At 44.1% G+C, this 25,951-nt stretch overlaps 1 protein-coding gene across 1 annotated transcript in view; it reads right to left on the bottom strand.

Annotated features, from left to right (window-relative positions):
• Positions 1 to 25,951, bottom strand: part of PRDM16 (PR/SET domain 16) — a 190,670-nt gene that overhangs the window by 31,925 nt on the left and 132,794 nt on the right. The window contains 1 exon segment of the mRNA XM_087702688.1: positions 920 to 1,054. Coding sequence (XP_087558814.1) covers positions 920 to 1,054 — 135 coding nt within the window.

The raw sequence follows: 25,951 nt of genomic DNA, 5'->3' as shown, positions 1-25,951 counted from the left end.
AAAAGGAGGAGAAGAAGGAGGAGAATGGAGAAGAAAAAGATGAAGAAGAAGGAAGATGAAGAAGAAGGAGGAGGAGGAGGAGGAGGAAGAGAAGATGAAAAAAAGGAGAAGGAGAATAAGGAGGAGAAAGAAGAAAAAGACAAAGAATTAGGAAAAGGAAGAAGACGGAGAGGAAGCAGGAGAAGGAGGAGGAAGGGGAAGAAAAAGAATGAGGAGGGAGAAGAAGAAATAGAAGGAGGAGAAGGAGAAGACAAAGAAGAAGGAGGAGGAGGAGGAAGAGAAGAAGAAAAAAAGGAGAAGGAGGAAGGAGAAGAAAAAGGAGAAAGAGAAGAAGCAGGAGGAGGAAAAGGAGAAGAAGGAGGAGGAAGAGAAGAAAAAAAGGAGAAGGAGAAGGAGGAGGAGGAAGGAGAAGAAAAAGATTAAGAATGAGGAGGAGGAGGAGGAAAAGGAGAAGAAGGAGGAGGAGACAAAGAAGGAGAAGGAGGAGGAGGAAGGAGAAAAAAAGAAGAAGAATGAGGAGGAGGGAGAAGACGAAGCAGGGGGAGGAGGAAAAGGAGAAGAAGGAGGAGGAGAAGAGAAGAAGAAAAAAAGGAAAAGGAGAAGGAGGAGGAAGAGAAGAAGAAAAAAGAATGAGGAGGAAGGAGAAGAAAAAGAAGAAGAATGAGGAGGAGGGAGAAGACGGAGAAGAAGCAGGGGGAGGAGGAAAAGGAGAAGAAGAAGGAGGAGGAGGAGGAGAAGCAGAAGCATTTTCATGGCCCCCAACTCCTGTTTCAGGGGTCAGAACCAGCAATCTCGCGTAGTCCTGGCATGAGAGAGAGAAAGTGGCAGTCCCCACTTTGGTTTTTCCAACAACTTTAACTCACAATTCCCCCCCCCCCCCACGTGTGTGTTTGTGTATATAGGCCACAAAAGTCCATACCTGGTCATTAATGGGACACACCACTAAGTTTTGTTCTTCGCTCGAGCGAGCGAGCCGGATATATTTCAACCAGTTCCCGTTGGACGTTGGGTTTCCCTCCATGCAAAATTTGTTGAGGTCCAGAGCTTCGCCAGCCTGCAAGAGAGGATCGAGGGAGGTTGAGATGAAAGGAATCCAGAAAGAACTGATCGTGGCAGGAAGATAGATAGATAAATAGACAGACAGACAGACAGACAAAGAGGAAAGAGAGAGAAAGAGAAAGAGGAGAGAGAGAAAGAGAAAAAGAAGAGACAAAGAGAGAAACAGAGAGAGAGAGAGAAAGAGAGAGAGAAAGACACAGAGAGATAGACAGACAGAGGAAAAGAGAGAGAGAGACAGAGAAGGAGAGAGAGATGAGAGAGAGAGAAAGATACACACAGAGAGAAAGGAGGGAGAGAGACAGACAGAAAGACAGACAGACAGAGAAGAAGAAACAGAGAGAAAGAGAAGGAGAGAGAGAGAGAGAGAGAGAGAGAGAGAGAGGAAGACAGAGAGAGAGAGAAAAAAAGGAGAGAGACAGAGAAAGAGAGATGCACACAGAGAGAAAGAAAAACAGAGAGAGAGAGAGAAAGAGAGAGAGAACCAAGTTAAATACAGGCGGGTCCATTGTAGGGACATCTCAAATGTTGGTCCATCAAACCGGACTTGTCTACTGGAACAAATCTAGGAGGACTTAAGATCTGGAGGTCTTCTTGGAACATCTCACCAACCCCATCTGGGAGAAACCAAGAGACTTTCAGAAAAGTGGTTTTGTGTGGCCTCTCCTGTTCAATTTTTCACCAAACTTTTCACCTTCATGCGGGAAATCTGGGCCTCCCTTTTCTCTGACCCACTGCTGGCCTCTATATGAATTGGGAATTTTCAAGAAGAGATTGGACAACCATTTGTCCGGAATGGTATAAGATCTCTTGCTCGAGTAGGGTGCTGGACTGGAAGACCTCCAAGGTTTCTTCCAACTGTTATTCTATGTTCTAAGTGTGCATGTGGTAGGGCCCAAGGGATCCCCCTAAAAACGATACGCCAACGACAAGAGAAACCAGAGTTATTATCTTCGAGTTAGGCAGCCATATTAAATTTATTTAACATAGCGGTACTCAATCAGTTCTGGGAGGCCTGATGAGTAGCAAAATAGATGAGTAGCAAACAAATTTTCCCTCTAAGGAATAATGTTCTGAGTTCACAAGGCAGCCAAAACCGACAAGTTCTAGCTGGCATGTTGAGTAGCAAACAAAAGACGAGTACCGGGGCAAAACGTTCGCATCAAAATGCGGTTGAGAACCAGATTTGGTGGATTTCAAAGTAGCTGTGCACCAAGAAAATAGATCAATCCAGACCAATTTCTAGCTGGCGGGTCAAGTAGCAAACGAAAGAAGAGTACCGGGGCAAAATGTTTTGCATCAAAATACGGTTGAGTACCAGATTTGGGGGATTTTAAAGCAGTTGTGGACCAAGAAAATAGATCAATCCAGACCAAGTTCTAGCTGGCAGGTTGAGTAGCAAACGAAAGATGAGTACCGGGGCAAAACGTTCGCATCAAAATACAGTTGAGTACCAGATTCGGTGGATTTCAAAGCCGCTGCGGATCAAGAAAATAGATCAATCCAGACCAATTTCTAGCTGGCGTGTCGAGTAGCAAACTAAAGAAGAGTACCGGGGCAAAAATGTTCGCATCAAAATGCAGTTGACTACCAGATTTGATAGATTTCAAAGCAGCTGCAGACCAAGAAAATAGATCAAGCCATACCATATAAACCCCGTCAACGCAAACGCCAAAATTTCCCAACTTTCTCATCGTCCCTCTGCCTTCATCCTTTGCAAATCTCGCCAGCTGTGAAGACAAAAAGACTCCCCCAGCCCCACCCACCCACCCCCCGAAAAAGGCAGCCAGCGGCCACAGAGCGGCGGTGCCTTGTTGCTGTTGAAACAATTTGGTCGGCTTCTGTGCACCAGATGCGGCTGTTATCACAAGCAGATCCTGGCTGCAGGTTGAATTCTCCATCGCGGGGCGGCTGGCTGGGGAACAGAGCCAGGCCTTTCCATCTGGGTTTTTCGCCTCCATAAAGTTTTATAGCTTTCCGAGGATACATCAGTCATCGGTTTTATGAGGCTTCGCGGCTCCCGCTCGGGCCAATAGAAAAATACCCGGTGGCTGGTGGGCTGTTGTTTCTCCCAAGGCGGGTTTTGGTGACCGCCGCAACTTCTGAAGGGCTGCTAGTTACCCCAAACCTGGTTAAAAACTGACAGGTGGAAAGCAAAGTCTGGTTCTTTTGGTTTTGATTCGGTTTGGGGTTTCTGCAGGCACCTTGGTTTAGAGTTACGAAATGGGTTTGAGGAATAAAAGGTTTGTAGCTGCAAACTGGACAGAGTTAGACAGGAGATGGTTAGCCAGTAACATCCCTTAGGATAGGATAGGATAGGATAAGATAGGATTAGAATAGAATAGAAAAGAATATAGAATATAGAACATAAAATATAGAAAATAGAATAGAAAAGAAAAGAATAAAAATATAGATTAGAATAGAATAAAATAGAAAAGAATAGAAAAAAGAAAAGTGGAATATAGAACATAAATATAGAAAATAGAATAGAATAAAGAATATAGATTGGAATAGAATAAAATAGAAAAGAATAGAAAATAGAAAAGAATATAGAATATAGAACATAAGATATAGAAAATAGAATAGAAAAGGATAAAATATAGATTAGAATAGAATAAAATAGAAAAGAATAGAAAATAGAAAAGTGGAATATAGAACATAAGATATAGAAAATAGAATAGAAAAGAATAAAAATATAGGTTAGAATAGAATAAAATAGAAAAGAATAGAAAATAGAAAAGTGGAATATAGACCATAAAATATAGAAAATAGAATAGAAAAGAATAAAGAATATAGATTAGAATAGAATAAAATAGAGAAGAATAGAAAATAGAAAAGTAGAATATAGACCATAAAATATAGAAAATAGAATAGAATAGAAAAGAATAAAGAATATAGATTAGAATAGAATAAAATAGAAAAGAATAGAAAATAGAACAGAATAGAATAGAATTTAGAACCAAATAGAATATAGGGTAGGATAGGATAGGATAGAAATGAATAGAATAGAGAACAGAACAGAGAATAGAGTAGAATAGAAAAGAAAATAGAAAAGAATAGAAAATAGAAAATAATATAGAATATAGAAAATAGAATAGAATAGAATTTAGAACCGAATAGAATATAGGGTAGGATAAGATAGGATAGGATAGGAATGAATAGAATATAAGTAGAACAGAGAACAGAACAGAGAATAGAATAGAAAAGAAAATAGAATAGAAAAGAATAGAAAATAGAAAAGAATATAGAATATAGATATAAAATATAGATAATAGAAATGAATAGAATAGAATATAGAACCTAATAGAATATAGGATAGGATAGGATCGGATAGGTAGGAGAGAAATGGATAGAATAGAATATAGAATAGAACAGAGAAGAGAAGAGAATAGCAATAGCACTTAAACTTAAATACTGCTTCACAGAGCTTTCCAGTCCTACTCTAAGAGGTTTTCAGAGTCAGCCTTTTGCCCCCCCCCCCCAAATCTGGGTCCTCATTTCACCGACCTCGGAAGGACGAAAGGCTGAGCCAACCTCAATCCGGTCAGAATCGAACTTCTGGCAGTGGGCAGAGTCGGCCTGCAATCTAACCCCCGCACCACCACGCAACTTCACAATCTCCCTTTGCCCCGGTTGTTAAACCACTGCAGTCCTTGAAAGGAATCACCCAGTCATTAAGCGAATCTGACTTCCCTCCCCCACCCCACCCCACCCCCTTCGACTTGACTTCTCAGAAAATAACCGGGAAGGAAATTAATGACAAGCATGGATGCCGCAACCACAATTAAAACACAAGCCAGGTTGCCAAGCCCTTGAATCCTGATCCCATGTGGAATGCAGCGACGGGCGTAAGAGTGAGGACAGGCCGTAAGTCCCTCTGTTTCTGGTGCTGTGTCAATTCGAAACGTCGTTAAGCGAACAGTTTTATGTCGAAGACTACATATACGATTGAAATAAAACCTGCATTGTCGGGAACAGGGCCACGCAAGACAGCGTCCTTTCCGTGGGATATCCCGGACGCGTTTCAAACTTTGGGGAAAGTTTTTCTTTTGCCCGTTGGCTCCATCGTCCCGTAACCTCATGTGGGCTTCTCCCCCCACCCCACACACATGTGAAGTTCTTTTTTTTTTGCAAGACGCACAAAAATGTCCTTTTTTACGAGTCCGAAAAACGGGGCGATTCGTAAGGCCAGGAATATTTGGATAAACTTGTCAGCCCTGGGAAAAAAAATGGAAAAAAAGCAAGAAAGGGTTTTTTGTCTGCTGTGGGAGGGGAGAGGGGGGTGGAAAAGAGGGGTGGGGGAAATCAAGGAATGGTGATGGGCGTGTGGTGGTGGTGTGGGGAGAGACACCTATTAGCCTGCCGTGGGGTTGCTGGACACGATCCAACTTAAACCCGGCTTGAAACGGGCAGGAGGATGGGGAAAAAAAAAATAAGAAGAAGAAGGAGGAGAAAAGAGAAGGAAGGAGGTATAATGAAGACTCTTTCCCTCCGAGGGCTTTAAGTGTTTCTGATTTATTTATCCGAATGCAGGCCTGACGGGCCACATCGGCGAGGCTTGGATGCGAAGGGGGCTGTGTGGGTTCGACAATGGGGGCTTTGTTGCGCGGAGGGAGGGAGGGAGCGGGAGGGGATTGGGGTGGGGGGGGAAAATGGGGGGCTACCTGACAGTCAATTGAAGCCAGCTTTGCATGGCGATTTTTATTTATTTTTTACTTTTCTCCCTGCCTAACGAGGGCATTCGGATTTTGCATGTTGATTTATTTTTTTATTTTTAAATAATAATAATAATAAAAGGATCCCCTTGGCTGGAGTCCAAGACCCCCGGGCCAATTAAGAGCAAAGATGAAGGGAAGGTTTCAGCCCGAGAAAGAAAAATGTGGTTGGGGTCTCCAGGATTCGACGCGCCATCCCACTCTGGGGTCTTTTCCCCAGAAGGGAAAGTTGAGGGAGGGGCAGGATGGAAGCTTGAATGATGGAGGGGGGGGTATATCTTTTGATTTTAAAGGGGGGGGGTTAAAATGCCCAGGGCAACTGGGATGCGGAGAGGAAGAGGCTGATGGTGAGACAAGATGTTGGGGGTTAATTTATTCTGGAGAAGGAAAGGAGTTTCAGAGGGAAAAAACAGATCTTTCTTCCTTTCAATTTCTTTTTTTTATTCTTCTTCTTCTTTGCTCTGAACTTCCTTCCTTCCTTCCTTCTCTAGTCCCCTTCTTTCCTCTGACCTTCCTTTCTTCCTTCTTTCTATTTCTATTCTCTGTCTTTCCGTTGAACTTCATTCCATTTTTTTCTATTCTTCTCTCTGATCTTTCCTTCCTCCCTCCCTTCCCTTTTCCCCTCCTTCTTTTTCTGTTCTTCTTTTTCTTTGTTCTGATCTTCCTTCCTTCCTTCTTCCTTCCCCTCCTCCTTTCTCTATTCTTCTTTCCTTTGACCTTCCTTGTTTCCAATTTCTTTTTCTATTCTTCTTTGCTCTGATCTTCCTTCCCTCCTTTTCTTCCGTTTCTATTCTCCTTCTTTCCTCTGACCTTCCTTCTTTCTTTTTCTATTCTCTGTCTTTCCTTTGAACTTCCATTTTTTTCTATTCTTCTTCTTCTCTCTGATCGTTCCTTCCTTCCTCCTTCATCTCCTTCTTTTTCTACCCTTCTTTTCTTTGACCTTCCATCCAATTCCTTTTTCTTCTTCTTCTTTGCTGTGATCTTCCTCCCTTCTTTCTTCCTTCCTTCCTCCTTCCCCTCCTTCTTTTTCTATCCCCCTCCTTCCCTTTGATCTTCTTTCCTTCCAATTTCTTTTTCTATTCTTCTTCTTCTTTGTTCTGATCTTCCTTCCTTCCTCTCTCTCTTCCTTTCTCCTTTCTTTCTTTCTTTCTCTTTCTCTCTCTCTCTTTTCCTTCCCACCTTCCTCCTTCCCCTCCTTTTTCTATTCCCCTCCTTCCCTTTGATCTTCTTTCCTTCCAATTTCTTTTTCTATTCTTCTTCTTCTTTGTTCTGATCTTCCTCCCTTCCTCTCTCTTCCTTTCTCCTTTCTTTCTTTCTTTCTTTCTTTCTTTCTTTCTCTCTCTCTTTTCCTTCCTTCCTTCCTCCTTCCCCTCCTTCTTTTTCTATTCCCCTCCTTCCCTTTGATCTTCTTTCCTTCCAATTTCTTTTTCTATTCTTCTTCTTCTTTGTTCTGATCTTCCTTCCTTCCTCTCTCTCTTCCTTTCTCCTTTCTTTCTTTCTTTCTTTCTTTCTTTCTCTCTTTTTTCCTTCCTTCCTTCCTTCCTTCCTTCCTTCCTTCCTTCCTTCCTTTGCATTTTTGACTTTGCAAGATGGAGACCCAACGGACGAAATGGAAGAAGGGGAAAAGGCAGGCGAGGGAAGGAAGGAAGGAAGAGAAAGGATGAGAGGAGGAGAAGAGAGTGTGCCAGGAAGCGGTTGCCCCTCCCAAGATTTGCGAACGTCGAGGGGGTGAGGCAGGACGAGAAGAATCGGAATATTGAAGGACAAAACAAAAAAGAAGCCACAAAAGGACAAACGCCGTCACGGTGCCTGGGTGGCTTCGTGGGTCAGAATCCCACCCTTCTTGCTTTCTGCTGACTACAGAATGATTTTGTCCCGAGCTGCGTTGTCCCACGCACTCATCGGGCCGCATAAAAGACGATCTGTCTCCCTCAATGGGACATTGTCCATGGAGACACTGCCTGGATTGTTGAAGGCTGGATCTTCCCTGCACGTCAAACAAGAAAACGTTTTTTGCCCCCCCCCCCGGCCGCCCCTCTTTCCTTCGCGGCCAGGACATGGATGGAAACTCCCCCGATGGATGATTCGTGGGACGCTCTTCTTTTTTGTCTTCTGTGGGGTTTGGGTGTGGGCGGGTACATGGCGAACGCATCTAGTAACCTTCTGAAGATGTTCCACTTGGGGAAAAGACGAGGACACCTTCGGGGTGGGTGGAAACAATGGAGAACTGAGGACCTTTGTGTAGCGAGCGGAACGTGACTTGGTGTCCCTCACGTTGGCTGGTCCTTCTGCCCACAACGGGTGGCCGTGGTCTGGCTGTCATCCCAAGATCTAAGGATGGGTAGATGTCTCGAGGGAGAGCCAGGATAGCGAGAGGACCTTCTGGCTTTGGAGGTCCTGGGCCGATGGGTACATGGCCAACAGTTCTGGTAACCTTCTGAAGATGTTCCACTTGGGGAAAAGACACCTTCGGGGCGGGCGGGAAAAATGGAGAACTGAGGACCTCTGTGCAGCGAGTGGAACGTGACTTGGTGTCCCTCACGTTGACTGGTCCTTCTGCCCACAACGGGTGGCCGTGGTCTGGCTGTCATCCCAAGATCTAAGGATGGGTAGATGTCTTGAGGGAGAGCCAGGATAGCGAGAGGACCTTCTGGCTTTGGAGGTCCTGGGCCAATGGGTACATGGCCAACAGTTCTGGTAACCTTCTGAAGATGTTCCACTTGGGGAAAAGACACCTTCGGGGTGGGCGGGAAAAATGGAGAACTGAGGACCTCTGTGCAGCGAGTGGAAGATGAGAACGTGGGATTCAAGGACATGACTTGGTGTCCCTCACGTTGGCTGGTCCTTCTGCCCCACAACGGGTGGCCGTGGTCTTGCTGTCATCCCAAGATCTAAGGATGGGTAGATGTCTTGAGGGAGAGCCAGGATAGCGAGAGGACCTTCTGGCTTTGGAGGTCCTGGGCCAATGGGTACATGGCCAACAGTTCTGGTAACCTTCTGAAGATGTTCCACTTGGGGAAAAGACACCTTCGGGGTGGGTGGGAAAAATGGAGAACTGAGGGCCTCTGTGCAGCGAGTGGAAGATGAGAACGTGGGATTCAAGGACATGACTTGGTGTCCCTCACGTTGGCTGGTCCTTCTGCCCCACAACGGGTGGCCGTGGTCTGGCTCTACAGATGTGATCTTCAAGAACGTGACTCGGTGTCCCTCACGTTGGCTGGACCTTCTGCCCACAAGGATGGCCGTGGTCTGGCTGTCATCCCAAGCTGAAAGGATGGGTAGATGTCTTGAGGGAGAGCCATGATAACAAGAGGACCTTCTGATTTCAGAGGTCCTTGGTTGATGGACGCCTAAGGAAACGCCAGGTGGAGCTCCTAGCATATAGGATAGGTGGAGACACGAGATGGGTCTGGATCTAGCCATCTTTGACAGATTTAACAGTCGGAAGGGACCTTGTAGGTCATCTAGTCCAACCCCCCCACTACCCTACACTATTTCTGACAGCCCTTTCTTGAAAGCCTCCAGTGATGAAGGTCCCACAACTTCTGAAGGCAACATCTTGGTTGTTGTTGTTGGAGCTATCTTCTGAGTTTCTGAGATTTCCAAGGAGGTCCTAGATGGATTACAGGAAGCTTCTTTGGTTGAGCTGACGAAGGATTTACCCACATACGATAAATAAGATCGGTGCTCGGCTCTTGAGGGTGCCACGATTCGGAGTATTCCCATTTGGTTCTGTACCCTCCTTGGCCGTGAAGTGCGTAGAAGAGAACTGAATGGATTTATTTCTGATTTACAAAAACAAACAGACAAACCATGATTTCTATCTGGGGTTTTTACTTTTTTTTTTTAATATACTATTTTTATTTTCCATTTTCATAACATATAATCAATGTATACTATTACATAGCCAATATCCTATTGTATTAAGTAGCAATTACATCAGTTCCTCTTGTCATCAACGCCCAGAAAGATAAAAACCCATTATTAGCTCTTCTGCTCTCCATACACCTCTTTCTCCTACCTCTCTCCTACCTCCTTTCTTCCCTCCATCATCCTTTCCTACTCTACTTCCCCTTCCTTTCTCCTTCTCCTCTCTCTTCATTCCCCTCCTCCTTATCCTCCTCATCTTCCCCCCTTACCCTCTCTCCTATCCCTCTCTTCCCATCTTTCTTCTCTCCTCTGTTTCCCACTCTTCCTCTCATTGGTGTATTTCAGCTTCCATACTACTCTACTTCCCCTTCGTTTCTCCTTCTCCTCTCTCTTCATTCCACTCCTCCTTCTCCTCCTCATCTTCCCCCCTTACCCTCTCTCCTATCCCTCTCTTCCCATCTTTCTTCTCTCCTCTGTTTCCCACTCTTCCTCTCATTGGTGTATTTCAGCTTCCATACTACTCTACTTCCCCTTCGTTTCTCCTTCTCCTCTCTCTTCATTCCACTCCTCCTTCTCCTCCTCATCTTCCCCCCTTACCCTCTCTCCTATCCCTCTCTTCCCATCTTTCTTCTCTCCTCTGTTTCCCACTCTTCCTCTCATTGGTGTATTTCAGCTTCTGAGCAAACTCCATTCTGTGTTGATGGTATTTATGCTTCCATATCAATATACTTAACATACCTTAGTTTTAAAGAAAAAATAAGAGAAGACAGTATACGTGTGTAATCATATTACTTTAAAATCTAACACCCCCATCAAGCCTAATATACATCCCTCCCTCCCACCCTCCCCCCAACACCCCCCCCCAGCCTTCCCTCCCCTGGGGGTTTTTAAGATGTGGGTTTATGAGGATTTGGGATGCGGCTGGAACAGAAAGTTATAGTTCATGGAAGGTCATTTTCGCTTCTTCTTCCACCACTGTCCCTCAACTGCCTGGTCTACAAGAGGGGCTCAGGATGATAGGCAGGCAACCTAAGGAAATAAACCGAAGGCCTCTCCCTCCAAAACATGAAAACAAATTAATTAAAAGCGGTGGCATAAAGAGATTGCTGGATCCTTCTGTCCTTCTGAGGTCGGTCAAACGAGGACCCAGATTGATGGGGGCAAAAGGCTGGCTCTGTGAATTGCTTAGAGAGAGCTGGAAATCACTGTAAAGCAGTATATCAGTCTAAGGGCTATTGCAAGGAAGGTAGGAGAAAGAGAGAGAAGGAAGGAAGGAGGGGGAAGGAAGAAAAAAAAGGATGGAGGAGGGAGGGAGGAAGGTGAGAGAGAGGGAGGGAAGAAGGAAGGTGGGAGAGGGAGGGAGGCAAAAGGGAAGGAAGGAAGGTGAAAGAGAGAGAGAGAGAAGGAAGGAAGCAGTGGTGGGATTCAGCCGGTTCGCACCGATTCGGGAGAACTGGTTGGTAACTTTCTAGGCAGTTCGGAGAACCGATTGTTGGAAGAAATTTCCTTTTGTTTTTTCCCCCACTTTACAGGGCTAATCCTGTAAGGAAGGCAGGAAGGAAACATTCTGGTGTTGTTTCTAGCCTCATCTTTGTTGCCCTGCTTACAGAAACTGCCTCTCCGGTTAACCCTGATGACATTGTAAGAGCTAAGGCGAAGCGCCCATCGACGGGAGTGAGGTTGAGCTGGCCACACCCACCCAGTCACGTGACCACTGAGCCCCGCCTACCCAGCTGGCCATTAGGGCAGAGAACCGGCTGTTAAATTATTTGAATCCCACCACTGGAAGGAAGGAAGGGGGGAGGAAGAAAAAAGGATGGAGGAGGGAGGGAGGAAGGAAGGTGAGAGAGGGAGGGAGGAAGGCAAAAGGGAGGGAGGGAAGGGAGGGAGGGAGGGCGGAAAATAAGGGGTCTGGAGGCTAAACCCTATGTTGAAGGAGGAAAGTAGGTATGTCTTACTAAGAGAAGGACCAGGGGAGACAGGAGAGCATCTTCCAATATTTGAGGGGCTGCCACAGAAAGGAGGAAGGGGGTCAAGCTATTTTCCAAAGCCCCCGAAGGCCAGACAAGGAACGATGAATGGAAACTGACCAAGGAGAGATTCAACCTAGAACTAAGGAGGAATTTCCTGACAGTGAGGACAATTAACCAGTGGAACAACTTGCCACCAGAAGTTCTGAATGCTCCATCCCTGAGGTTTTAAGGAAGAGACTGGAGAAACCGTGGGTCTGAAATGGCATAGGGTCTCCTGTTTGGGCAAGGGGCTGGACTAGAAGACCTCCAAGGTCCCTTCCAGCTCTGCGATTCTGAGGAAGGGGAAGGGAAGAACAAGATTGATGAAGATCAGTACTGATAGGGAGAAGAGGGGCCGGAATTCAAACTCCGAAGGATGTGCAAAGAAAGATTTATTACTCATGCTATTAGGATGAGGTAAGCAAGGATATAGTGGGGGGGGGGGTTGGAGGAGGGGGGACATAGGATAAATCGAATTATAAGGCTGTGGAAAGAACGTCACACTGAATCTCCGCAGGGGGAGAAGGCTGGATTTATGTTAAGGTTACAAATGAGCAGGTCGGTTCTGCAGCTTAGGAAAATTGGGGGCTGCCCCTCCTCCCCCTCCCTCTCTTACACCCAAAAATGTGACTTTCAAATGTTCGGCTTCAGGAGTAGCCAATCCCAGGTTCAAATCCCCAGATTGGCTAGGTTTGACACACACTGGACTAGGTGCTTTCCATTTCTTCCTCCCTCCCTCCCTCCCTCCCTCCCATCCTTCCTTCCTTCCACTCTCCTAAATTCCTCCCCTTCCTCTTGCCCTTCCTTCCTTCCTCTCTCCCAACCTTCTTCCTTCCTTCCTTCCTTCCTTCCTTCTTTCCTTCCTTCTTTTCTTCCCTCCCTCCCTCCATTTCCCCTCCCTCCCCCACTCCTGTCCTTCTTCTTTCCTTCCTCTCTTATGCCCTCCTTCTCTCTCTCTCTTGCTTTTCCTTCCTTCCTCTCTTCCGCACCCTTCCCTCTTCCCCTTCCTTCCTCTCTTCTGCAACCATCCCTCTTTTCCTTCCTTCCTTCCTTCCTTCCTTCCTTCCTTCCTTCCTTCCTTCCTCTCTTTCTGCACTCCTTCTCTCTCTCTTGCCCTTCCTTCCTCTCTTCCGCACCCCTCCCTCTTCCCCTCCTTCCTTCTTTCCTTCCTTCCTTCCTCCTGCACTCCTTTTCTCCCTCTTGCCCTTTCTTCCTTCCTTCCCTCTCTCCCTTCTTCCATTTCTCCACCCTCCTTCCTTCCTTCCTTCCTTCCTTCTTTCCTTCCTTCCTTCCCTCCCTCCCTCGCTCCCTTTTTCCTTCCTCCTCCTTGTCCTCAGGGCCGGCCTCCCCCCTCCCTCCAGCCCACCGGGGGACGTGGTTGGCTCCTGACCGGCTTGACAGCCATGATTAATATCGCGTATTAGGAGATTCCAGTGGAAATATTTGAGAGCAAGCTGTGTTGTTTAGTTCTCATCAGCCGGTTGGGTCTACAGGCCTATTAAAAACAGCGGGGGATTTGCAGACTTCATCACAACGTCTGCAGCCGGGAGGGGAGGAGAGGACACGCCGAGCCACCCAGGGCAAGCGCCCTGCCATGCCGGCTGCCCCTTCGGCTCTCGGCCCTTGGCGGGGGGGTGGGTGGGGTGGGGTTATTTCCATGGGATCATGGGCGGCTTTGAGATTAGATGGTGCAGCCAGAGGAAACGGTCTTGGGAGAGGAGGAGGAGGAGGAGGAGGAGGAAGAAGAGGAGGAGGAGGAGGAAGAAGAAGAAGAGGAGGAGGAGAAGGAGGAAGAGGAAGAAGAGGGAGGAGAAGAGGAGGAGGAGGAGGAAGAAGAAGAGGAGGAGAAGGAGGAAGAGGAAGAAGAGGGAGGAGAAGAGGAGGAGGAGGAGGAAGAAGAAGAGGAGGAGGAGGAGGAAGAAGAAGAGGAGGAGAAGGAGGAAGAGGAAGAAGGAGAAGAGGAGGAGGAGGAGGAAGAAGAAGAGGAGGAGAAGGAGGAAGACGAAGAAGAAGGAGGAGAAGAGGGAGGAGGAAAAAGAAGAGGCGGAGGAGGAGAAGAGGGGAAGGAGGAGTATAAGGAGGAGGAAGAGGAGGAGGAAGAAGAAGAAGAGGAGGAGAAGGAGGAAGAGGAAGAAGAAGGAGGAGGAGAGGGAGGAGGAAGAAGAGAAGGAGGAGGAAGAAGAGGAGGAAGAAGAGAGAAGGAGAAGGAGGAGATGGTGGTGGAGGAGGAGGAGGAGGAGGAGGAGGAGAAGAAGGAAGAAGAAGAAGAAAGAAGAAGAAGAAGAAGAAGAAGAAGAGAAGAAGAAAGAAGAAGAAACAGCAGCTTTCACGTAACTGTGAAAAACATTTTAAGTGCCTTTTTTCTGTGCGGTTGTAACTTCGAACTGCCCCTAAGTCGAACCCTTGTAACTCGAGGACTACCTGGGCCTCCAAAATACCCCCTGCCCCATTTAACCCCCTTCTCGACTGGCTCTCAATCCACAAAAGGCTCCCCGTGGCTGCCCTATATTCTCCATTCCATCTTTGGGACTTCATACTTGCCGAGACTCGGCCTCTTCCCGAAAGGATGAAATTTGGGGTGGGGGTGTGGGTGGGGTGTCAGGAGGGGCCATGAAGGATGAAATTCTCCCAAGGGACCCATCTGCCGGGAATCTCGACCCATAAGGCACGTCCTTCTGAGGAGGAGGAGCAGCTGTTTTGTGTCTTACCGGCACGCAAAAGTTGCCACAATCCGTCCAACCAACTCGTCTGGTGTTTCAGCCGAGGCCCTCAAAAAAATATGCCTCACGAGGTTAGTCCAGCCGATGCTTCCTAATTTAACCCATGAACTCTGGGACGGATCTGATTTTAAGACCCCTGTGGGGAAAAATCCACTTGGATGCAGATAGATCTCTCTACGCAGGTAATCCTTGACCTACAACAGTTCATTTAGTGCCCATTCAGAGTTACGACGGCATTGTAAAAAGGTCTTCTAGTCCAATCCCCTTCTCAAGCAGGAGACCCTGGACCATTTCAATCAATCAATCAGAATAGAGCTGGAAGGGACCTTGGAGGTCTTCTAGTTCAGCCCCCTCCTCAAGCAGGAGACCCTAGGCCATTTCAATCAATCAATCAATCAATCAGAATAGAGCTGGAAGGGACCTTGGAGGTCTTCTAGTTCAGCCCCCTCCTCAAGCAGGAGACCCTAGACCATTTCAATCAATCAATCAATCAGAATAGAGCTGGAAGGGACCTTGGAGGTCTTCTAGTCCAACCCCCTTCTCAAGCAGGAGAGCCTAGACCATATCAATCAATCAACCAATCAATCAATCAATCAGAATAGAGCTGGAAGGGACCTTGGAGGTCTTCTAGTTCAGCCCCCTCCTCAAGCAGGAGACCCTAGACCATTTCAATCAATCAATCAATCAATCAGAATAGAGCTGGAAGGGACCTTGGAGGTCTTCTAGTCCAACCCCCTTCTCAAGCAGGAGAGCCTAGACCATATCAATCAATCAATCAATCAATCAATCAATCAGAATAGAACTGGAAGGGACCTTGGAGGTCTTCTAGTCCAACTCCCTGCTCAAGCAGGAGATCCTAGACCATTTCAGATAGGTGGCTGTCCAGTCTTTTCTTAAAAAACCCCAGTGATGGACTTACATACAAACTTCTTGAGGCAAGTCGTTCCACTGGTTAATTGTTCTCACTGTCAGGAAATTTCTCCCTAGTTCTAAGTTGCTTCTCTCCTGGATGAGTTTCCATCCATTGCATCTTCTCCTGCCTTCTGGTGCTTTGGAGGATAGCTTGACTCCTTCTTCTTTGGGGCAGCCCCTCAAACATTGGAAGATGCTCTCCTGTCTCCCTGGTCCTTCTCTTCCCTAGACTAGCCAGGCCCAGTTCCTGCAACCGTCCATCGTATGTTTGAGCCTCCAGTCCCCTCATCATCCTGGTTGCTCTTCTCTGCACTCTTTCCTAGAGTCTCCACCTCTTTTTTTATAGTCTGGTGACCAAAACTGGACACAGGATTTCAAGCGTGGCCTTACCTAAGTCTTTATAAAACGGTACTAACCAGTGGTGGGATTTATTTATTTTTAACTATGGGTTCTGTGGGCGTGGCTAGGGTGGGCGTGGCAGGGGAAGGACACTGCAAAATCCCCATTTCCTCCCGATCAGCTGGGACTCAGGAGGCAGAGAATAGATGGGGCGTGGCCAGCCAGAGATGTTATTTGCCGGTTCTCTGAACGACTCGAAATTTCCGCTACCGATTCTCCAGAACTGGTCAGAACTGGCTGAATCCCACCTCTGGTCCGAACACTTCTCCTGATTTGGATGGAAAGAAATAGCAGAGATTCCAAAATATAATGCATGTTAGCCATGTCCCAATATTTGAGGGGCTGCCACAGAGAGGTGTGTGTGGGGGGTCAAGCTATTTTCCGAAGGCCAGAGAAGGAAGAATGGACGGAAACTGACCAAGGAGAGATTCAACCTGGAAATAAGGAGGAATTTCCTGACAGTGAGAACAATCCACCCCTGGAACAGAAGTTGCCTTTGGAAGTTGTGGGAGCTTCATCCCTGGAGGCTTTGAAGAAGAAACTGGACTGCCATCGGTCAGAGATGGTGTAGGGTCTCCTGCTTGGGTGGGTGGGGGGTTGAACTAGATGACCTACAAGGTCCCTTCCAACTCTGTTAATCTCTTATTATTCCGTTAGTTAGAAGTTGTGGGAGCTTCATCCCTGGAGGCTTTCAAGAAGAGACTAGACTGCCATTTGTCACAAATGGTGTAGGGTCTCCTGCTCGGGCGGAGGTGGGGGGTTGGACTAGATGACCTACAAGGTCCCTTCCAATTCTGTTGATCTGTAATCTATAATATCTTCTTGTTAAGACAAACTTAAGGGAAGGTGGAGGATTTTTTTTAAAAACAAAGATATGTGTGTGTGTGTGTGTGCGCGTCAGAGGTGGGTTCCTACTGGTTCGCACCGGTTCAGTAGAACCGGTTCGTCAAATCTACCGAACCTGTTAGAAGAGGTTCCACCAGCGGACCCGGAAAGCAGGCCACACCTACAGAAGAGGTTCCAAAATTTTTTGAAACCCACCACTGGTGTGTGTGTATAAACGACCATCCTTAAAAGAAAATTGCCACCATGATATTCACAAGTAAGGCCGCGATTTGACCGGTGACCTCTGCGACTAAGTCAACACTTTCCTCATCCCCCCCCTGCCTTTCCGGACACTCATCATTCAACACTCATCGTGGTCATTGTCCTTCTGACAATTTGCAGGCCCATAAAACCTGACCACGCTTATCTCCTGTGGGGGGATGACGACGACAATCTCTCGTTGGCAGAGACACGGCGAAGACGTCTTGAAATTCGGCTGGCAGACAAGTTCACGGCCCACCGCCGGCCGACCACGCAGCAGGGGTGTCTGTGTGTGAGTGTGTGTGTGTGTATGTGTGCCTCCGTTTTTTAAAGTCCGAAAAGGTATAAAACGGGACCCCCGTCGGCGTCTCCATCTTTTCCCCGGGAAACGGTCCCTGATTGGGACCTGCCCTAATCATTCCAGAATAAGTTACCTGTAATTTCGCCCTCTGGCACACCTTTCCCCCCATTTCCATCCCTCCCTCGGCGTCTATTCAGAGTCCGATTGGCGACGCGGAGGGAGCTGAAATCCATTTAATTTGGGGGGTCTTTTTTTGGTGGCGTTTTTTATTTTTTTGCAATTTTTTTTTTATATATACAGCTTTTATCCACTCGGGGGATGAGGTGGGGTCCTAAAACCTTTGATTATTGTTATTTTTCTTCTTCTCCCCTTTTTAAGAAAAGGGGAGGGGGGGTTGCGTGGGGAGCGGTAGGTGGAGGTGAAGCATACGGGGGGGGGGGAGGAGAAAGAAAGAAAGAAGGAAGGAAGGAAGGAAAGAATATAGTGCTCATTTCTAGCCTATTATGTTTGGCCACTGAAAAGGAAGCCGGGAGGGGGGGAGGCAAAATGATGCCAGGCGCTCTTCACCTTGGTGGAAGATACGCTTCCAAAAAAACCCAGCGCCTATTTCAAGGCGCGCCCCCCCACCCCAAACCCCCACCCCATCCGAAAGCTATATTTTGTGAGGAAAATGGCCCATTAAGGAGGCAGAAGCTGTGAATTCTTTTGCTAAGGGAACAAAAGGGAAGCAGAGGGTGGAATTGAATCATGGGTTTTGAGTACATTTTTGGGGGAAAGGGGAGGACGGGGGGGGGGAGGGCGAAGAGAACAATGTGCCCCCTTTCGCCAACCGTAACCCTGTTCCGGCGTCTCCTCCCTTCTTTTCTCTCTCCCCCCCCCACCCTGACATCGCAAATTGGCACCGGGCATAAAAGATGAAGTTGATTTGGGCTGCTTTGTGCTCGTATTTTGTTTTTTAAAATTCTCTTTTCTTTTCTGTTTTGGACTTTTTTTTGGGGGGGGGGTTCCGAGGCGTTGATGCCATCGCTCAAGAACCCTCGGGAGGGGGCACCCAAGAGAAGAAGGGGAACGGGGGGTGGGGTGGGGGGTGGTTGGGCAGAAAAGGGGGTGGCGAGGAATTAAAAGATACGGCCTTTGATCTGGGATGGATCTGGGATTAACGAGATGACAAGAGCTGGAAGGGACCTTAGAGGTCTTCTAGTCCGACCCCATTTCAATCCATCAGAATAGAGCGGGAAGGGACCTCGGAGGTCTTCTAGTCCGACCCCCTGTTCAAGCAGGAGGCCCTAGACCATTTCAATCAATCAATCAATCAATCAATCAATCAGAATAGAGCTGGAAGGGACCTGGGAGGTCTTCTAGTCCGACCCCATCTCTTCTTGAAAACCTCCAGTGATGGAGCACCCATACCTCTGGAGGCAAGCTGTTCCACTGGTTAATTGATCTGGGATTAGCGAATCAAGTGGGAAAGGGCCTTAGAGGTCTTCTAGTCCGACCCCTTGCTCAAGCAAGAGACCTTATACTATTCTGGACAAATGGTTGTCCAGCTTCTTCTTGAAAACCTCCAGTGATGGAGCATTCACAACTTCCAGAGGGAAGCCATTCCCTCCCTCCCTCCCTCCTTTCACCTTGTCCATCTCAGTGCTGGAAGGTACCTTAGAGGTCTTCTAGTCCAACCCCCCCCCCCCCCCCGCTGAAGCAGGAAACCCTAAATAACCGTCCATTCTCTTTTTGAAAAAACCTCCCGTGATGAAGCACCCACAACCTCTGGAGGCAAGTTGTTCCACGGGTTAATTGATCTGGGATTAGAGAACTACAGAATCACAGAGTCGGAAGGGACTTTAGAGGTCTTCCAGTCTGACCCCCTGCTCAAGCAAGAGACCTTATACCCGTGATGGCGAACTTATGGCTCCTGTGGCACGCGGAGTCATTTCTTAGGGCACGCGAGGTGTTGCCATGTCAGATCCAGCACACGCCAGCAGATTTCGGCTGTTTTTCACCCTCTGGAGGCTTTTACTTCATTTCTTTCCTTCTTTCTTTCTTCTTTCTCTCTCTCCCTCTTCCTTCCTTCCTTCCCATCCATCACATCTTTCCTTCCTTCCCATCCTCCTTCCTTCCTTCCTTTCACTTTTTTCTTTCTTTTTTCTTTCTCTCTCTCTTTCCTTCCTTCCTTCCCATCCCTTCCTCATTCCTTTTACTTTCTTTCTTTCTTTCCTTCCTTCCTTCCTTCATATTATTATCTTTTCTTTATTTCTTTTTCCTTACTTCTTTTTACTTTATTTCTTTCCTTCTTTCTTTCCTTCCTTCATATTACTATCTTTTCTTTCTTTCTTTCTTTCTTTCTTTCTTTCTTTCTTTCCTTCTTCCTTCCTTCCTGCCTTCCTTTTACTTTATTTCTTTCCTTTCTTTCCTTCCTTCATATTACTATCTTTTCTTTTCTTTCTTTCTTTCTTTCTTTCTTTCTTTCTTTCTTTCTTTCTTCCTTCCTCCCTTTTACTTTCTTTCTTTCCTTCTTTCTTTCCTTCCTTCATATTACTTTTCTTTCTTTCTTTTTTCTTTCTTCCTTCCTTCCTGCCTTCCTTTTACTTTATTTCTTTCCTTCCTTCACATTACTATCTTTTCTTTCTTTCTTTCTTTTACTTTCTTTCTTTCTTTCTTTCCTTCTTTCCTTCTTTCCTTCTTTCCTTCTTTCCTTCTTTCCTTCTTTCCTTCTTTCCTTCTTTCTTCCTTTTACATTATTTCTTTCCTTCTTTCTTTCCTTCCTTCATATTACTATATTTTCTTTCTTTCTTTCTTTCTTTCTTCCTTCCTTCCTTCCTTCCTTCCTTCCTTCCTTCCTTCCTTCCTTCCTTCCCTTCCCTTCCCTTCCCTTCCCTGAGACTAGAGTCCAATCTTTCTCCTGTAATTTTAAGGGTTGGGGGCTGCGCTGGGAGTCAGTGAAGGATGAAATCAATGGAAGGTATAAATTGACGTTGATAATAAACAAAGCGCAAAGCCACAGGGGATAAATCAGAAGTTCTGCTGAAGGTCGGAAAGAGGACTCCCAAGTGACCAGATCCGAGGGCCTTCGACTCCGCTGGCCAACGCAGCCACCAGGAGAGGCGAAAGGGGAGCAGGAGGATGGGTCTTGAGTTATGGACTCAACTTATAACAGTTCCTTCAAAGTGACAGCGGCACTTATGGCCATTTTTCACACTTACAACCGTTGCAGCTGGCACTTGGTTACGGGATCAAAATTCAGACGCTTCGTATTTACGACGGTGTCCCCAGGGTTGCGCGATCCCCTCGTGCGACCTCTTGACAAGCAAAGTCAATGGGGTATCCCAATTCGCTTAACAACTGTGGGAGCGACTGGGGTAGATTGAAATATAATTTTATTTTATTGATCTCTATATGAAAGTGCTGCATTTCATTCCGATTTCATTTTAAATTGTATTTTGTGCCAATTTCATTTTAAATTCTATTTGGTTCCGATTTGATTTTAAATTGTATTTTGTTCCAATTTCATTTTAAATTGTATTTTGTTCCAATTTCATTTTAAATTGTATTTTGCTCTGATTTGATTTGATTTTAAATTGTATTTTATTCCTATCTCATTTCAAATTGTATTTTATTCTGATTTGATTTCAAATTGTACTTTATTCCGATTTCATTTTAAATTGTATTTCATTCCTATCTCATTTTAAATTGTACTTTATTCTGATTTCAACTTAAATTGTACTTTATTCCGATTTCATTTTAAATTGTACTTTATTCCGATTTCATTTCAAATTGTACTTTATTCCGATTTCATTTTAAATTGTATTTCATTCCTATCTCATTTTAAATTGTACTTTATTCCGATTTCATTTTAAATTGTACTTTATTCTGATTTGATTTCAAATTGTACTTTATTCCGATTTCATTTTAAATTGTATTTCATTCCTATCTCATTTCAAATTGTACTTTATTCCGATTTCATTTTAAATTGTATTTCATTCCTATCTCATTTTAAATTGTACTTTATTCCGATTTCATTTTAAATTGTACTTTATTCTGATTTGATTTCAAATTGTACTTTATTCCGATTTCATTTTAAATTGTATTTCATTCCTATCTCATTTTAAATTGTACTTTATTCTGATTTCAACTTAAATTGTACTTTATTCCGATTTCATTTTAAATTGTACTTTATTCCGATTTCATTTCAAATTGTACTTTATTCCGATTTCATTTTAAATTGTACTTTATTCCGATTTCATTTCAAATTGTACTTTATTCCGATTTCATTTCAAATTGTATTTCATTCCGATTTCATTTTAAATTGTACTTTATTCTGATTTCATCTTAAATTGTATTTTATTCCGATTTCATTTTAAATTGTATTTCATTCTGATCTCATTTTAAATTGTATTTGATAGGATTTTAGTCGCAATTTGGAAGTTTGGAACTCTGCACTTGGATATGGTCTACTACGGGATAATCAATAAATTAAACTAAAGTAAACTTAACAACCGGGTCACTGGTTCAACGGCGGCGGGGATTCGCTTAACAACGGTGGCGAGAAAAGTCGTCAAACGAGGAAAAACTTTAGTGGCGGACGGACGATGGAGTCAGGATGGGAGGATGGGGTCCTTTGGCCTGTCCATCTTTCTATCTCTCTCTTTTTATCCCATCATTCCCTTTTGGATCTGCAAAAAAATCCCATTGCATAAAAATTCCTTGGATTGGGTGGCAATCAGAGAGGAAGGGGGCTATTTGACGGAGGATTATCTAAGGATCAATATTGAGTATTTCATTCATTAAAATCAGTAAAGAACACGCCAGGAGGATTTCTGCATGCCATCTTTCCAAATCAAACCATTTCCCACAAGAAATGCTAAAAATACAAAGGTGAAGAATTCAGTTCTTAACGGAAGGGAATTCTTAGAGCGGGTTTTTCCCCTCTCCTTCCCTGTTTAATAAATTCAACAGTAATTGTAATAAATCCAGCCACCATAAACAGGATTCTCCCCCCCCCACCACCACCTTTCTCCTAGCTAGACGTCTTCCCATCTCTTTCACCCTCCTCCCTCCCCAAATCTTTCAATGTTTGTTATCTGATGACATCCTCCCCCCCAGCTATTAATTTCATAAAAGACCACAGGTTCCTCCAGATGCTCTTTAAAAGAAACATGTCTCGGGAGGATGGGGGCATTTAGTTAATAATTTAAACGCTGGGCTCTCTGCGGTTTTCACACAGACACAGACACACACACACACAAAATGCGATCGATGGGACGAAGAATTGGCGAATGGAAGTGTTTTTTTTTCCTTTTGTATATGTGATTTCACAAAGACACGGAGGAGAATATGAATGGAGAACGGCAGCTTCAGGAATAGACATGGATGGATGGGTGGATGGATAGATGATAGTTAGATAGATAGGGAAAGAAAGAAAGAAAAAAAAAAGGGATAGATAGAAAGGGTTAGATAGATACATAGATAGACAGATAGATAGTTAGATAGATAGATAGGGATAGATAGATAGATAGGGATAGATAGATAGATAGATAGATAGAGATAGAGATAGAGATAGATACATAGATAGATAGATAGATAGATAGATAGATAGATAGATAGAGACAGAAAGAAAAATAGGGATAAACAGATAGAAATAGAGAGATACATAGATAGGAATAGACAGATAGAGAAAGAATGATATAGATAGATAGAAAGAAAGAAAAATAGGGATAAATAGATAGAAATAGAGATAGATAGATAGAAATAGATAGATAGAGATAGATAGATAGATAGATAGATAGATAAAGATAGAAAGAAAGAAAAATAGGGATAAATAGATAGAAATAGGGATAGATAGAAAAAAATAGATAGATAGAGATAAGAGATAGACAGAGATAGAAAGAAAGAAAGAAAAATAGGAATAAATAGATAGAAACTGGGATAGATAGAAAGAAATTGAGATAGACAGAGAAATAGGTAAAGATAGAGGTGATAGTTAACTAGCTTTAGAAAGGAAGAAAAATAAAGAGATAGAAATAGGGATAGATTTGAATAGACAGACAGAAAGAAATAGGGATAAGTAGATAGGGATAGATAGATAGATGGATGGATGGATGGATGGAGGGAGGGATAAACATAGAATGATATAAATAGACACATAGATAGATGATTGATTAGACAGTTGTAAAAGGGAGTTTTTATATATACACATACAAACACAAAGATTTGTGGGGTTGTGTGTGGTCCTTGCCTTACAACAATTCATTTAGTGACCATTTCAAAGCTCCAAAGGCACTCTAAAAAGCGACTTGTGACCCTTTCTCACACTTGCGACTTTGCGATCGTCGTAAGTCGGGGACGACTTACAAACACCCCCACCCACCCACCCTCCCTCCCTCTCGCATGGACGCACACGCAGGGAGAAAAGAGTCCCAACTCCAAATCAATGCAAGTGGGCAGAAATAATTGTTTCATTTTCGAAGGGAAAATGTTCAAGACACGATCGGTTGCGCTGACCCGTATCACGGCTGGGTTTTTTTTGGAAGAATGCACCGTTCAATGTGACATTTATTGACAGTCTGATGTTCAGCCTCAGGGCTCTGGATATTATTCTTATTATTATTCCCACCCACCCACCCCTGTTTCTTTTTTCCTGATCGTTTGCTATGGAAATATTTACCACTCGAGATGTTGTCGTGTGTCTGTTTTTAAAGCTACCGTGTGGTTGGCAGATGAGCGCATAGAAACACGAAACGGGCGCAGAAGCGCAAGACACACGAAGGGAAGGGGATTATTGCGTGAAAAGAATGCACAATTCTTACTTTTGGTTCCCGCTTCTTCTAAAGCCTGCCTTAAGATGCCGCTTGAGAGGGAGGTTTTTGTTAAGAGGGGGGAAAAGAGGTCGAAAGTAGAAATAGGGAAAAGTGATGGGTGATAGAATAGGTTCTAATTGCAATCTGCACACAAGCGATAGCAGTTGAAAAAATTACAATTATTTAAAGCTAAATAGTATTACTCCCTTTCTCCCATCTACATTTCTGTTTTTTTTATTTCTTTTATTTCTTTCTTTTCCCCCACTTTTTTCTTTTTTCTTTCTCTCTCCTTTTTTCCCATTCATCACATTTTTCCTTCTTTCCTTCCCATCCCTTCCTCCTTCCTTCCTTTTTCTTTCCTTCTTTCTTTTTTCTTTCTGTCTCTCCTTCCTTCCTTCCCATCCCTTCCTTCTTTCCTTCCTTCCTTCCTTTTACTTTATTTCTTTCCTTCTTTCTTTTTTCTTTTTTCTTTCTGACTCTCTTTCCTTTCTTCCCATTCATCACATTTTTTCCTTCCTTCCTTCCCATCCCTTCCTCCTTCCTTCCTTTTTCTTTCCTTCTTTCTTTTTTCTTTCTGTCTCTCCTTCCTTCCTTCCCATCCTTTCCTTCTTTCCTTCCTTCCTTCCTTTTACTTTATTTCTTTCCTTCTTTCTTTTTTCCAATTACTATCTTTTCTTTCTTTCTTTTTTCTCTCTTTCCTTCCTTCCTTCCTTCCTTCCTTCCTTTTACTTTCTTTCTTTCCTTTTTCCTATTACTATCTTTTCTTTCCTTCTTTCTTTCTCTCTCTCTCTATATATATGTATTTCCTTCCTTTCTTCCTTCCTTTTACTTTATTTTCTTTCCTTCTTTCTTTCCTTTTTCCTATTACTCTTTTCTTTCTTTCTTTTTCTCCCTCTCTCTTTCCTTCCTTCCTTCCCATCCCTTCTTCCTTCCTTCCTTCCTTTTACTTTATTTCTTTATTTCCTTCTTTCCTTCCTTCCTATTACTATCCTTCCTTCCTTCCTTCCTTCCCTTCCCTTCCCTTCCTTCAATTATTATTATTATTAGCATTGGGTATAAAGTCTATTGATCCAGAAAATATGCTGTTCGCTAAGTATTTACGGATGTTGAAGAAAAAGCTATAAATAAAATTATATATATATATAAAAATAAAAGCCAGTGCCTTACAAATGCATTGGGATTCAGTTCTTTCTCGCCCCACTCCAACCACGGGAACTGTAGTACCTCTGTGGAGCAATTAACAAAGTCCAAAAATATTGGAAATAATTCACGGAATTCATCCTATTTTATCTCTGTGAGCCCCAAATGGAAATTCTCCTTCGAAATTCAGAATTCTACACATTTTTTTTTTAAAGTGTCTTTGTCAATCCAGGGATAAACGGTATATATAAAAGGGAAGCTTTGCACGATAACAGAAAAGAATAAGCAGAGTTGGAAGGGACCTGGGAGGTCCTCTAGTCCAACCCCCTGCCGAAGGAGACCCCACACCATTTCAAACAAAGGGCTGTCCAATCTCGTTGTAGTGACTGATGCTTTTCGTCTCAAATCCCTTGATTTTAAATATCAGATTTTATGAGAAATTAAGAAAGAAGCTTGCAAAATAAATAAATAAATAAAAATGTGTGGTAATTATTTTTTTTAAAAAAAGAATTCTTAGGATAGACACAAGGCAAAGCTTCTTAAATTGGGCATATCTGGGTTGTGATTTTGCATTCATATAAAAAAAGTATTTCTCTCTCTCTTTTTTAAAGGACTTCTATTGAATTTATATTGGAATTGTGCTATTTTCTGGTACTATTTTTTTTGCAGAGAAAACATTAGCAAATCGCTAAATTAAAAAAAAACCGACACCAATCCGATCAACTAATTTGAAAAGCCATAATTCTATTTGCTTAGCCACGGAGAAAGTTTTTGGTATATCAGTAAAAACATTTCTAAGGGGGTAGGATTGTACTTGAGCCTAAAGGGGAAAAAACCCACCTGGGACCTAAGAATTTTTGAGAGATTTTTGCAAATTATCGTACGAAATCACCTAATCGCTTCCTGGTATTGGATTAGAAATCTATCAAAAGAAATAAAACACATT

This window comes from Thamnophis sirtalis, unplaced genomic scaffold (genome assembly GCF_051295495.1).
Source record: "Thamnophis sirtalis isolate CommonGarterSnake01/CBP01778 unplaced genomic scaffold, rThaSir2_p1.2 scaffold_15, whole genome shotgun sequence".
In the NCBI taxonomy this organism is placed as follows: domain Eukaryota; kingdom Metazoa; phylum Chordata; class Lepidosauria; order Squamata; family Natricidae; genus Thamnophis; species Thamnophis sirtalis.
This window is presented reverse-complemented; position numbering and strand designations above follow the sequence as displayed.